Source organism: Lytechinus variegatus, chromosome 6, assembly GCF_018143015.1.
Source record: "Lytechinus variegatus isolate NC3 chromosome 6, Lvar_3.0, whole genome shotgun sequence".
In the NCBI taxonomy this organism is placed as follows: Eukaryota; Metazoa; Echinodermata; class Echinoidea; order Temnopleuroida; family Toxopneustidae; genus Lytechinus; species Lytechinus variegatus.
In genome coordinates, this window is record NC_054745.1 from 45,821,916 (window position 1) to 45,835,986 (window position 14,071).

General features: G+C 38.2%; 1 protein-coding gene across 1 annotated transcript; it reads left to right on the forward strand.

Moving 5' to 3' along the window:
• Nucleotides 1–106: 106 nt before the first annotated feature.
• Nucleotides 107–11,890, forward strand: LOC121417528 (leucine-rich repeat-containing protein 72-like). Its single transcript, XM_041611251.1, has 6 exons — nucleotides 107–221; nucleotides 2,565–2,771; nucleotides 3,332–3,470; nucleotides 8,134–8,223; nucleotides 10,008–10,203; nucleotides 10,963–11,890. The coding sequence occupies exons 1-6, from the start codon at nucleotides 177–179 to the stop codon at nucleotides 11,132–11,134; spliced, it is 849 nt and encodes a 282-aa protein (XP_041467185.1). The 5' UTR covers nucleotides 107–176; the 3' UTR covers nucleotides 11,135–11,890.
• The last annotated feature ends 2,181 nt before the right edge of the window (nucleotides 11,891–14,071 follow it).

Sequence of the window (14,071 nt, forward strand, 5' to 3'; positions counted from 1 at the left end):
GAAGGATATGGTATGCGAGAGACACCACAACCCGTGCTTTGTGCACAGTGCGTAAATGAGCATGACATAGGCAAGTAGGATATCTTTTCCATTCAATTCTTTAGCTTGTCAACAAACAACAAATTCCCGGTTCGAGATAGTTGACGAACCTTAAGTTTATTCTGCTACTACCTGTAATGACGAAGGAAATGGTGGACGCTACTAAATCGAAGACCAAAGAGGTATTATTTCTTTTTCATTTTATAAGCATTACACAAGTGAATAACGAATCAAATAACCACAGTTGAGAAATCGCGTGCCTCATAATATCGTTTATCGGCCGCGATGCATGTGGAATACTAAAGCAGTTGCTAGCCGGTAGCGTGGGCCTAAACCTACCCGATCTTACCCCATTCACGCCCGGCCCGTTAGCAACGGGCCGGGCGTGAATGGGGGAAGATCACAATCCAATCCACGCCTGGCTTGACGAGTTTAGCGTGTTTATGGAGTTTAGAATTAGATAGAATTCTAAAATAACGTACCGGTATAACTTATAAGGCAAAGCTAACTGAGACTGAGTATAATGAACTACCGGTATGTCCAGGCCTGCCATGCCAAAGACAAGTTCTCCTTTTTAATTTAAATTATTGACTCTGCAAACTGAAGTAACATTTGTCATTAGCTTGTAATTTATAATTTTAATTCAAAACCAAGCTGAAAAAAAGTGAAAGCAATTTTATTCTAGATTGATGGACCAGTGCAGTGGACCGGGGCTCTGTAAGTAACACGAAGGTTAGAGATTAATCGCTAATTTGAAAGAACAATTCTAATTCCTTGTCGGTCTATGGAGCAAAATGCACATGCAACAATTATCTGATTAGGCCATTTCATATAGCAATTAATTTGCTGCCCTTTGTTTTACGGTACCCAGTAAGGAGGGGTAATGAAGTGAGATTTTTTTACGTCAGTACATGTATTAATGTTGTGATGGCATGAGTCATCCTACTCGCAGTGCTAATGATAGGTAATGGGTGACCTTTGTGTGTTAATGAGTGTGTATGTGACAGTGCATCAGAGGTTTCAATTTCACCAGGCAATTTTTTTTCCAGCTCGCTGGCGACTTTTTACAAATTAAAAATATTTGGTTCAACTGGGTTGAATAAGTGTGTTGTGTAAAAGCTATATTCTGTATATTCGAGGTTTGAATGGCTGTGATATCAAAAAGTTTTGGGGGCTCCGCCCTGGACCCCAACCGCATTGCACTGTTGTATTTGAATATGGAAGGGTTGGGCCATGGTCCCCAAAACTTCTACAAACAAGAACAAAAAAGGAGGAAAGAAAAGCAAAGGAAAAGTGTAGGATATTGAATATATCTCATGAAAAGGTGAATTTTTCTCGCTCGCTTTGCTCACACACTTGGAACTTATATCAAGCATCTTTTTAGCACACGCGCCATTTGTACTCCCCCCTCGTATACTCTATGGATCAGGCTATTTGCCGCAAATAATCCTTTTCACAGTGGTATACAGACAAATGAATGGAAAGAGACAAGAGTGAAATATGTTATTCTCTGGATATCACATCAAAATCTATCACAAAATTGACTTTTCGTATTAAGAATGTCAAAATTTTTGCTCGCTCGCTTCGCTTGCTCGCAACTTTATTTTAAGAAATAAATTCTGCCTGATACGCAATACCTGACCCTCTCAAAGTTGTTGCCTTATTACACCATTACGTATGTACATACCATGATATGACTGGGAAATTTCTGGCTCTGGCCACCGACCCCTGTTACACCGCTGTTCTTCGCATTGATTCATTGAATATGCAAGATAGTATACTTTAGTAGAAGAAAAAGTTCCTTCTTCCACTACTTTTTTGTGCAACATTCTAGATTGGAACAACAACCTGACTGAAAGTTATGGCACCTCCGGACCTGTTATAACTTTTTGGTAGAAACTTTTTTCATCGTGGCACAGATGAGTGGATACCATGCGCGACCAAAAAAACACTTAAAAAGGATGTCTTTTTCAAGATAGGGCATGTTACTATGTACGTACATAACGTAATAAGGGTGTCAAAAACACTAAATGAAAAAAGAGTATCTATTTCGCTAGAAAAGCTACATGTTTAGGGCCAGATTTGTGAGGGCAAAAAGACTAAAAAATAAAGGATGCACTTTTTGCCCCAACAGTTAACACTATACGTGCTTAGAGTCTGACTTACGCGAGGTGTGGGAGGTGGGGCCGTACTAAACCCAATTATGTAGGTAAAGGTAAAACCGACGTCCGTATGAAACAATTAAAATATCGCTGTACTTGTTTAGGGGTTCATTTATCAGGGAATACTTGCCAAGAGTATCGTTTTATTTCCAATGCCTGTTAAGGGTAGGGTTTCACACACCAATACTTGTTCAAGGGGTGCATTTTCAGAATATTGAAAATGCTTGTTTAGGGTGCTTTTCGAGACCCCATGGTCACGCATGGTATCCACTCGTCAATGGAAGTGGTCCCTCGGGATTACATCCCCCTTCCCTTAGATTGCTATCAATTTGTTTTCAATATTTTTTTGCCTTTCTTCTTCAGCTGATTGAAGAACAGATGAACAGTCAGGAAATCAGGAAGGACCTAGATGTAACAGAGCTGTATCTTAGCAACCAAGGTCTTACTGATCAAGACTTATGTGATTTGGGTCAGTATCGGATGCTCAATCGTCTATGGCTGAATGGAAACAAACTAAGGAGGATTAACTGTCTATCAATCAACTACAGAATAACAGAATTGTATTTACAGGTAGGCCTATATGTTCATACAAGGATTTTTACAGAAATTTTTTGGTCATTTTTGTATTTGTAATTTTTGAACACCCACATATTTGCATTCAGCATTTAAGCCAAGGATTACAAATGTTGAATTATCAAAGGCTCTTATGTGTAATGTGTGTATACCACTTCAAAGTTGTTGATAAAGTCACTCTACAAGATGTCTTTGACCGCCCCCCCCCCCCCCCCACCTTCGATTTCGAACCAAAATAATAAAATGGATGACATGTAGCCTGCGGCAATAAGGCCTATATCTACAAGATGAGAAGTGAGCTAAATCAGAATACTAGTAATTGTCGCCCAATCAGGTGATCTAATCGTAAGTATTCTTGGCTACAGCATTCATGGCTGATTTTAATAGAAGTTGTTATTTTTAGTATTATTATTAATTTTATTATTATTTCTGTTATAATAATAATAATTATTAGTTTTGTTTTTGTTATTGATAATGATATTATTATCAACATTATTGTTATTATTATTACAGTATATTTTTCTGTAATGTTTTATACCGATATTTGATTTTTCAAGGACAATGAGTTGGTGAGTGTAGGAGGTCTTCTTCAGCCATTAACCAGTCTTCAAGTTTTGATGTTACATAACAATCAGCTGACCAATCTTGAAGAAACTATAGCTGAAATGAAAGCCATGCAAGCATTAAATACACTCAGTAAGTATTGTTATAAAGATTTGATATAACTTGAAGATTTGATAAGTTGTATTCTACATTCGGTACACCATGTGTAACGTCCTGGAGAGATGGAAAGGGATAGATGGTGGTATGAACATTCGTAGAAGTGGTTTACGGTACACCATGTGTAACGTCCTGGAGGAACAGAGATGGAAAGGGATAGATGGTGGTATGAACATTCGTAGAAGTGGTTTACGGTACACCATGTGTAACGTCCTGGAGGGACAGAGATGGAAAGGGATAGATGGTGGTATGAACATTCGTAGAAGTGGTTTACGGTACACCATGTGTAACGTCCTGGAGGAACAGAGATGGAAAGGGATAGATGGTGGTATGAACATTCGTAGAAGTGGTTTACGGTACACCATGTGTAACGTCCTGGAGCAACAGAGATGGAAAGGGATAGATGGTGGTATGAACATTCGTAGAAGTGGTTTATGGTACACCATGTGTAACATCCTGGAGGAACAGAGATGGAAAGGGATAGATGGTGGTATGAACATTCGTAGAAGTGGTTTATGGTACACCATGTGTAACGTCCTGGAGGAACAGAGATGGAAAGGGATAGATGGTGGTATGAACATTCGTAGAAGTGGTTTACGGTACACCATGTGTAACGTCCTGGAGCAACAGAGATGGAAAGGGATAGATGGTGGTATGAACATTCGTAGAAGTGGTTTACGATACACCATTTGTAACGTCCTGGAGGGACAGAGATGGAAAGGGATAGATGGTGGTATGAACATTCGTAGAAGTGGTTTATGGTACACCATGTGTAACATCCTGGAGGAACAGAGATGGAAAGGGATAGATGGTGGTATGAACATTCGTAGAAGTGGTTTATGGTACACCATGTGTAACGTCCTGGAGGAACAGAGATGGAAAGGGATAGATGGTGGTATGAACATTCGTAGAAGTGGTTTACGGTACACCATGTGTAACGTCCTGGAGCAACAGAGATGGAAAGGGATAGATGGTGGTATGAACATTCGTAGAAGTGGTTTACGGTACACCATTTGTAACGTCCTGGAGGGACAGAGATGGAAAGGGATAGATGGTGGTATGAACATTCGTAGAAGTGGTTTATGGTACACCATGTGTAACGTCCTGGAGGAACAGAGATGGAAAGGGATAGATGGTGGTATGAACATTCGTAGAAGTGGTTTACGATACACCATGTGTAACGTCCTGGAGGAACAGAGATGGAAAGGGATGGATGGTGGTATGAACATTCGTAGAAGTGGTTTATGGTACACCATGTGTAACATCCTGGAGGAACAGAGATGGAAAGGGATAGATGGTGGTATGAACATTCGTAGAAGTGGTTTACGGTACACCATGTGTAACGTCCTGGAGGAACAGAGATGGAAAGGGATAGATGGTGGTATGAACATTCGTAGAAGTGGTTTATGGTACACCATGTGTAACGTCCTGGAGGAACAGAGATGGAAAGGGATAGATGGTGGTATGAACATTCGTAGAAGTGGTTTACGGTACACCATGTGTAACGTCCTGGAGGAACAGAGATGGAAAGGGATAGATGGTGGTATGAACATTCGTAGAAGTGGTTTACGGTACACCATGTGTAACGTCCTGGAGGAACAGAGATGGAAAGGGATAGATGGTGGTATGAACATTCGTAGAAGTGGTTTACGGTACACCATGTGTAACGTCCTGGAGGAACAGAGATAGAAAGGGATAGATGGTGGTATGAACATTCGTAGAAGTGGTTTACGGTACACCATGTGTAACGTCCTGGAGGAACAGAGATGGAAAGGGATAGATGGTGGTATGAACATTCGTAGAAGTGGTTTACGATACACCATGTGTAACGTCCTGGAGGAACAGAGATGGAAAGGGATAGATGGTGGTATGAACATTCGTAGAAGTGGTTTACGGTACACCATGTGTAACGTCCTGGAGGAACAGAGATGGAAAGGGATAGATGGTGGTATGAACATTCGTAAAAGTGGTTTACGGTACACCATGTGTAACGTCCTGGAGGAACAGAGATGGAAAGGGATAGATGGTGGTATGAACATTCATAGAAGTGGTTTACGATACACCATGTGTAACGTCCTGGAGGGATAGAGATGGAAAGGGATAGATGGTGGTATGAACATTCGTAGAAGTGGTTTACGATACACCATGTGTAACGTCCTGGAGGAACAGAGATGGAAAGGGATAGATGGTGGTATGAACATTCGTAGAAGTGGTTTATGGTACACCATGTGTAACATCCTGGAGGGACAGAGATGGAAAGGGATAGATGGTGGTATGAACATTCGTAGAAGTGGTTTACGGTACACCATGTGTAACGTCCTGGAGGAACAGAGATGGAAAGGGATAGATGGTGGTATGAACATTCGTAGAAGTGGTTTACGGTACACCATGTGTAACGTCCTGGAGGGACAGAGATGGAAAGGGATAGATGGTGGTATGAACATTCGTAGAAGTGGTTTACGGTACACCATGTGTAACGTCCTGGAGGGATGGAAAGGGATAGATGGTGGTATGAACATTCGTAGAAGTGGTTTACGGTACACCATGTGTAACGTCCTGGAGGGACAGAGATGGAAAGGGATAGATGGTGGTATGAACATTCGTAGAAGTGGTTTACGGTACACCATGTGTAACGTCCTGGAGGGACAGAGATGGAAAGGGATAGATGGTGGTATGAACATTCGTAGAAGTGGTTTACGGTACACCATGTGTAACGTCCTGGAGAGATGAAAAGGGATAGATGGTGGTATGAACATTCGTAGAAGTGGTTTACGGTACACCATGTGTAACGTCCTGGAGGGATGGAAAGGGATAGAAATAGAAGTCAAATGGAAAGGTAAGAAAGAGAATGTTGGGAAGTAGACTACTCTTTTTGAAATGAGTATAGTCCTTAAAAGGACTGTAAACCAGAAGGAGAAGAAAGCTGAGTAGTAGGGAGGGTTATAGGCTTGAGTTGTGTAGCAGCTCTGTAAACCACTTCCGCGGTCAATCATTTAGTGCGTCAAAAAAGTAAAATACAAAGTAACTGTAAAAACCATCTTATCCCATCCACTATCGGATTCACTCAGTCACAGATGTCTTGAAAGTGTATGCAAGAATTTAATTTGTTCATCTATGTGAACAATATACAGTGCATCCCACAAAAAAATCAAGATTTATGGATGATTTATCATAACTTAATCACAAATACAATAGACAAATGACCTACCATTGTAAAGCTTAAAAGTCATTTGGCGGGCTGTATCTGGGTTTCAAAAAGAAAACACATTCTAAGAAAGTTCAATATCTGCTCTTTGATTTGATACCTCAATGACAGAAAATGGTCAAGAAATAACACAGTTCTGGTTATTTGAAATAAAGCTTGAATTTCAATAATTTCATGAAATGAAGAGGTTTTACAGGCTCGCGTTCATACTCACTCGACACTCCATTTTGTTGACAATCAGCCATGCATTAAGTCCTTTGTTAACCGTGCGATAGCTTCTGTTGGAAACCAGTGAAAACATGTTTATTTTGAAATTATGGAAATACAAGCATTATTTTGAGGGAATATAACTTGTTTACTTCTTGACCATTTTTTGCGATTAAGGTATCTAATAAAAGAGCAGATATTGAACTTTTTGGCATGTGATTTTCTTTCTGAAATTCAGATACTCCCTGCCAAATGTCTTTTTTGTATCCTTTCCTTAAATTGTTTTTGCTCACTCCTGCGTGAATGAGAAATAATCTATAAAGAAATTTAAGCTGAAAGAGGAGATTCTAAGCTTTAAAATGGTAGGTCATTTGTCTATTGTATTTCTGATTAAGTTATGATAAATCATAGCTAAATCTCGGTTTTGTTTTATTGTGGGACTCACTGTATATAAGCTCCCCCCCCCCCCCCCCCCCCCGGTCTAATAATGTCTATTACTTTGATGATACAGAGCTTGGTCTTAGAGGACGTACATGTAATATGAAAGAATTGAGTAGAGTCAGTCTGGAGGGTATTAACAAGTAGCCATGTTTATTTGCTCCTCTTTATCAATCCTCGCCATCTCACACAATGGTTTGGGTAATGTCACAACTCCTTCGTGGTGCAAATTTGATCTTGAAATTTGTGCCAGACTTGAAAGAAAAAAGTCACGATGTGGCATGGCGCCAGATTTTTATCATGAAAAATTTCATCTTGTCTTAATAATAATGATAGTAATAATACACAGTTCTTGTATAGCGCATATCACAATTATGAATAATGTCTCTATGCACTTCCAAAGGACTTGGATATTATTACCCCAGCTGTAGCTTGGCAGCAGTAATTACTAAGATTGCAGCTCACACGCATTTCAAGGAATAAATTCCTGCCAGGTACCCATTTACCTCACCTGGGTGAGTGCAGCACAATGTGGATAAATTTCTTGTCGAAGGAAATTACGCCGTGACTGGGATTCGAACTCACGACCCTCTGTTTCAAAGTCCGGAGACTAATCCACTGGGCCACAACGCTCCACTAATGGTTCAAATCTATGGAAAATCATTAATAAAATCAAATTGAAATCTTTAAATTGAATTACATCTAGTCATTAAATGATCAATTTTAATTTTATAGTCCTCCTAGACTTGTTTTGTTAATACATGGACGATTTTGATTTCTAATTTTCAGACCTATCCCAGAATCCTTTGGCCCAGGAAGCAGAATACCGTCATTACATCATTCATCACGTACCATCATTGAAACTCCTAGATAGACAAGGTAAGTTTATTGAAACTCCTACATAGACAAGGTAAGTTCATTAAAACTCCTAGATAGACAAGGTAAGTTCATTAAAACTACTAAATGAAAAAATTAAGTCCACTTTAGAGGCGCTAAAAACAAAAAGTACCATAGCGCGTACAAAAGTAGGAAACAATTTAATATTCGCGCTGGCATCAATTGTTCAGTTATATAGCTATCTTGTTCATGATTATAAAGAATTGATTAAAATTTTCCATTCTATATGTAGAAATGTCAAAATTTGTCAGCTCGCGCTTCGCGCTCGCATGATTTGTTTGTTGAAATACATAACGTCTTCATGGCTAATTGGCAGACCTTAACAGGTTCCTTTGCAATCAGTGCAAAACGTATATGAAGACTTTCAGCTCGCGCTTTACCCTCGCATTATTAATGTACGGAAGATCCCCAATTACTCATCCTTTTCATGATTTACAAAACATGAAGAGAGTGTCTCGTTCAGTATAGGTCTAAATCTCAATATTTTCCGCTCGCGCTTCGCGCTCGCATTAATTGTTTAGTTATATACATTTTTTCTGTTTAATTTACAAAAAAGTGCTTAGAATTTCCATTCTTCGGGTAAAAATGTAAAAAATTCAGCTCGCGCTTCGCGCTCGCATTATTTGATTTTTGAATACATAACGTCTTCATCGCTAACTACATGTAGTCTTTAACAGGTACCTTTTCCATCAGTTTATTTCTGCTCGTGCTTTGCGTTCGTAGTAATGATTTAGTTTCATACAGATCTTTTTCAGGAAAACAAACATTGCCCAGAATGTTCAACTTTTAGGAAAAAAATACTTAAGATTTCCAAAAAAATTAGCTCGCGCTTTGCGCTCGCATTATACAAATAAGGATTATGATATTATATATCTATGTTGATTAATAAAGCTAAAAAGTTAATATTAGGACTACCCCTTCAAAGAATCAAAATATCATCTTCGAGCGGCCGATCGGGGAAAATATGGCTGACAAAAAATTCTGGGCCCCCACTATTGGCGAAGGCTGGTTCCGCCCCTGTGTATCATCTTAGCACACTTCAAATTATTAAACATTCATAAGGTCTTTATAATACAAGAAGCAGAACTGAAGCATGCCCATTTCACCACAAAATTAACAAATAATCTAGAGAAGAATCTTTGAAATTATGTATCTCATTACATTTCAATGATCCTAACATATAATGATGAATGTTCACTTCCTTAAAATGTTAGTTTTAAGAATTAATTGATTAAAGATCATCTGTCTATTAAAGTACCTGACTGTATTATGCACATCCTGTTTAATTGTTATTAACAAGCATCAATGTAAGGGTCAATGGTCGCTGTTTTAAATTAAGGTGTACTCAGGATGCTAGATTTAGCATTGTGCTTTTTATAGGAGACATAGAAAAAGAGGGGGGTGGGGTGGTGCTAGGGAAAGAGAAAGATAAGGGGTCTTGGGCAGTGGCAGATCAGCCTGGGTTGAAATTTGAATACATTACTATTTCAGGGGTGGCATTGTTTGTACGCAATAGTCAGCTCTGTTTTATAGTGTCTGATCAGATGCCTGGGGATGTACATACCAGGTGTGCGTTTCTTAAAACTATTTGAAATTATGAGCAACTTTACAAAATACTGGTGATCCGTAAATTTTGCGTACTAAATTGACATTAGTGTTGAATTAGCTCCAAAGGAAGGATCTCCGGTCGTTCATAAAGTTGCTTGAAACACCTACCAGCTATCAAGAGAGATTCACACAATCAATTTCATCCTCCCCTATTTCAGAAATCTTGAAGTCTGAGCGAGATGATGCAGCCAAGCTGTACCAGCAAGAGAGACAGGCCCTGTTAGAGACGATTGCATTTGGGCGTCGGTGTAACGGTCCCGCCCAGAGAGCTAAAGACCAGGGCGTGGTCAGCGAATCTAGACACTCATTGGCTAGTATGGTGTCTGATAAAGAAGTAGCAAATCATTTTAGCAGGTGAATATACAATTATTTTGTGCATGGCATGGCAGTAAAATACTATGCACCAAAAAACAACAATACAGTCACAGGAAATTAATTTTCAGCAAAAGAAATAATAAAGATTTCAGCTTTTAAATCATGTTTAACTCAATCTTATATGATTTGTTGTGGGTGCGTCATGGTCTAGTGGTTCTCGCTCTTGCCTTTCAAACAGAGGGTCATGGGTTTGAATCCTAGCCAGTGTGGATGAATTTCTTGCTGAAGGAAACAACACCATGGCTACCATTTGAGCCCATGACCCTCTGTTTCAAAGACGAAAGTCAGAACCACTAGACCTGACGCACCCACCATGTTTTATAACCCAGTCTAATAAATATTTATTTTGATAAGTTTGTGTTCAGCTTTTAAATAGTAATTATGAGAAGAATGTTGTTCTTGAGATATGTGGGATTTGAGGGATCACAGTTTAGCAGTCTACTTTTATGAGGTGAATTTAAAACTACAAAGAATTTCCTTAAAAGGGATCATGATTAATTACCCCAAAGTTGAGAGACTAGTAATCCTGTCTATACATGTAAGTGCAAACATTTATCAGTGTTTAATATTTTTTAATTTGATGGGGATCAAATTTAAATGAGGGAAAGATTTTCAGAAGAAATGCTTTACAATATCATAAAAAAGACAAAGAATTTATCTGGTTTGGTACTGATCATAAAAGTATTGTATACTGGTCATATTTTCCTATGATGAATTTTGAACTTGTACTCATTCCAGTCCACCACGAGGAACACCTGAAGAAGCTGTAGCAGAGAGAGCTGTACAACGATCTATTATGGAATACTCTCACTTTGATTGGTCTAAAAAACCTAGGGCAGAGGAAAGAAGAATGAATAAGAACATAGAGGGCAGCAAACAGACTGAGATTATAACTGTCAGGTTTAGGTAGCATAGACACTCTTGACAGACTTGGTATATTTATTCTGATATTCCTATTGATTTTAATTGAGATGAATCACTCCCCCAAGTACATTGGGATATTGACAACATTTCAAAATTTTGCTGTATGAGAAGAAAGAGTGAAAAATTATTTCATCAGTATCTGTCATCCAAATCTAAGGAAGTAAAACTAAAGTATAGTGTAGGAGGTTTCACGGTACACCATGTATCTTTGTTGGGCAAGTGTTGGTCCTGAAAAGGACCACCCAATCTCGACGTTTCGACAAGTGTTTTCTTGTCGTCCTCAGGAGAATTCTCCTGAGGACGACAAGAACACACTTGTGTCATTTAGAGTCAATGAATTTAGCTTATGTTGGGGAATAAATACAAAATCTTAACTGAGGTTCATTTTTTGAAATGTCAAAACTTGGAAAGTATATGGATCTAGTGCATGAAACTTGGACATAAGAGTGATCAAGTACCGGTATCAGTAGACATCCTGTATGACTTTTAGGTCACGTGACCAAGTTGATAGGTCATTAAAGATCAATGAACTTTGGCCATCATAAATTATGGATATAGTTCATGAAATGTGGAAATTGGGGTAATCAAGTATCACAGATCGTCCTGCACAAGTCTTAGGTCACATGATCAAGGTCAAATGTCTTTTAGAGTCAATGAATATAGTATTTTATGATCATATGAATGGTGTTTTTGGGGAATGATTACTCTATAATTGTTTCAAAGTCAGAACTGCTGCTATATTGAATCACGTAATGCAGGCAAGACTTCCAAAGGCACTCTTGTTATTGCTGCATTTTGTTTAGTTGTGTAAATTTGGCGAGTTACAATGTATCTGCTCCTATGAAGAGTACCTTTAAATGAATTATTGTGAACTCTCTTACTGAGGCAGTTTGGGGGGGGGGAATCTTGCCTGCTGGCATGTAAAGTGGTTCACAAATTCCATGAGGTTATGAAAAGTTTTTTAAAAGATTATTGAACAAATCAAAAGTAACTATATTTCAAATGCATTTGAAGTCTGTGACATGAATTTCACCTTGACAAAGTAAAGAATCTCATCTAGTTTAAATGTGTGAAAAAGTTTTATTATGTATATCTTAAATGTAAATAAACTTTAAATCAGATTTTTGAAGATTTATACGATCAGTTTTATTTTAATAAACTGTAAGAATTGTAAATAAACTGTATTAAAGATTGAATGCATGTATAAATGATAGATGTGTACATAATCGAAAATTATACATTTGGAAGTGAAAACCTATTTTGAGAATTCATTTTGTTGCATTACATTACATTCTTGACATGCCATCTACGTATTATTTCCTCCCTCTCTCTCTCTCAGTTTAAAGAGTGTATTACATGAGAACCTTCTATCCTTATCTAGGAATATCTGGAATAACCCATGCAAAATATGTGGCCTTTTCTTAGGCTAAGGCTAGAGATCATAGTTTTCTGTTTTATAAAATGTCTGTTCTTTTTTCTTCATTGTTCTAAACATCACATTCCATGTTCTTTTGTCACAAAACATGTCATCAAGCAATAGTAATTTTCCATGCAGATGAAGCTTAGAAAACAAATGCTAAACACCATGGCCCGTATTCTGAAGTTGGGTTTAACTGAAACTCAGGTTTAAAGTTGTGGTTTAAGTATGGGAAGCCAAAAGTATCAAAATTTTTATAAAGTTGTATGTTTATGTTTACTGCATCTTTCCTGATTCATCGATGGTGAAGACAATCATCTATTTACTTCCTAGCCAATTATGAATGATTTGATAGCCAAATGAGCTGAAGTATGATATCTCTACTGTAAGTAGTTTTATGTAACAATTGGCTATCCATACTTAAACCACAGCTTTAAACCTGAGTTCAAGTTAAACCCGACTTCAGAATACGGGCCCATGGGTGGAAATCTGTCCCCAAAGGTAGGGGTGGGGACCAGGGCCTGGAAAATTTGACAAGCAAAAAAAAAAGGTTTCCACCCAAACTGTAAGGTCATTTAGTCCAAAATACATATTATTTAGATTGTGAAGTGATGTATATGGGGGACACCCCCCCCCCTACTATTTTTTGGTACGGGACACGTTCCCCCCTCGGATTTTCACCCATGCTAAACACTGCAAACAAGTATTGATAGACAAATCATGTTTTCAGTGAAATATGTGTTCTTTCTGTTTTCCATATTGCACAAAACTGGGAACTATCCTAGGCTCTAGATATCTAGTCCTTAGACCTTGGCCCTGTTGAAGAAAAGTTTATGTTGTAAATTTGACATCCAATGGTAACTGAAAACGATGCTCATCGGCCAATCAAAATCAAGGATTCCATGCAGGATACCATTGGATGACAAAGTTACCATAATTAATGATAACTATTATGCAATGGAAAAAAGATGAGAGTTACTTTTAAAGACTGCAAATCTTTTCACGAGAGTGAAAGAATCAGAGAGAATGGGATGTAAAACCACAGGATCAATAAAGATAATTCAAATGATATAATTACAAATCGCTATGAATAGAGATACGGACAGAGATTTTTTTATTTTAAAGAGAGAGACGCACAGACAGAGGTACTGAGAAAGACAAACGATATCAGTGAACACGCATTTAGGGAAAAAAAATTAGTACGGAGGAAAATTTATCACGAATTGTGCATGAAGTTTATAGCACAGTAGGGCATGGAACCCTTCAAGCTTGCTCCTATCTTTTCTTGATAACCCCCGTAACAAGTTTGAAAATACTATTTGATAGTCTCACCATTTTTCCGTTTAGAGAAAGCTCGAGTTTGCCAATGGTGTTCACTGACTCTTTGGATAGGAATTTACTCTTCCCATTCCCCCCTACCATTTCTTCCTCTTTTCCTTTCTCATTCTATAATTGTTCCTTCTTTTCTTCCCTCTCTTCTCTTTTTAACCTTCTCTCTCCTGTTTT

What these genes read in the sequence shown, in the direction of transcription:
- LOC121417528 (XM_041611251.1), top strand. Translation starts at nt 177, where the DNA reads ATGACGAAGGAAATGGTGGACGCTACTAAATCGAAGACCAAAGAG. An exon ending in GCAAGCATTAAATACACTCA is followed by an intron (nt 3,471 to 8,133) that starts GTAAGTATTGTT and finishes TCTAATTTTCAG; the next exon opens with ACCTATCCCAGAATCCTTTG. An exon ending in GTAGCAAATCATTTTAGCAG is followed by an intron (nt 10,204 to 10,962) that starts GTGAATATACAA and finishes TACTCATTCCAG; the next exon opens with TCCACCACGAGGAACACCTG.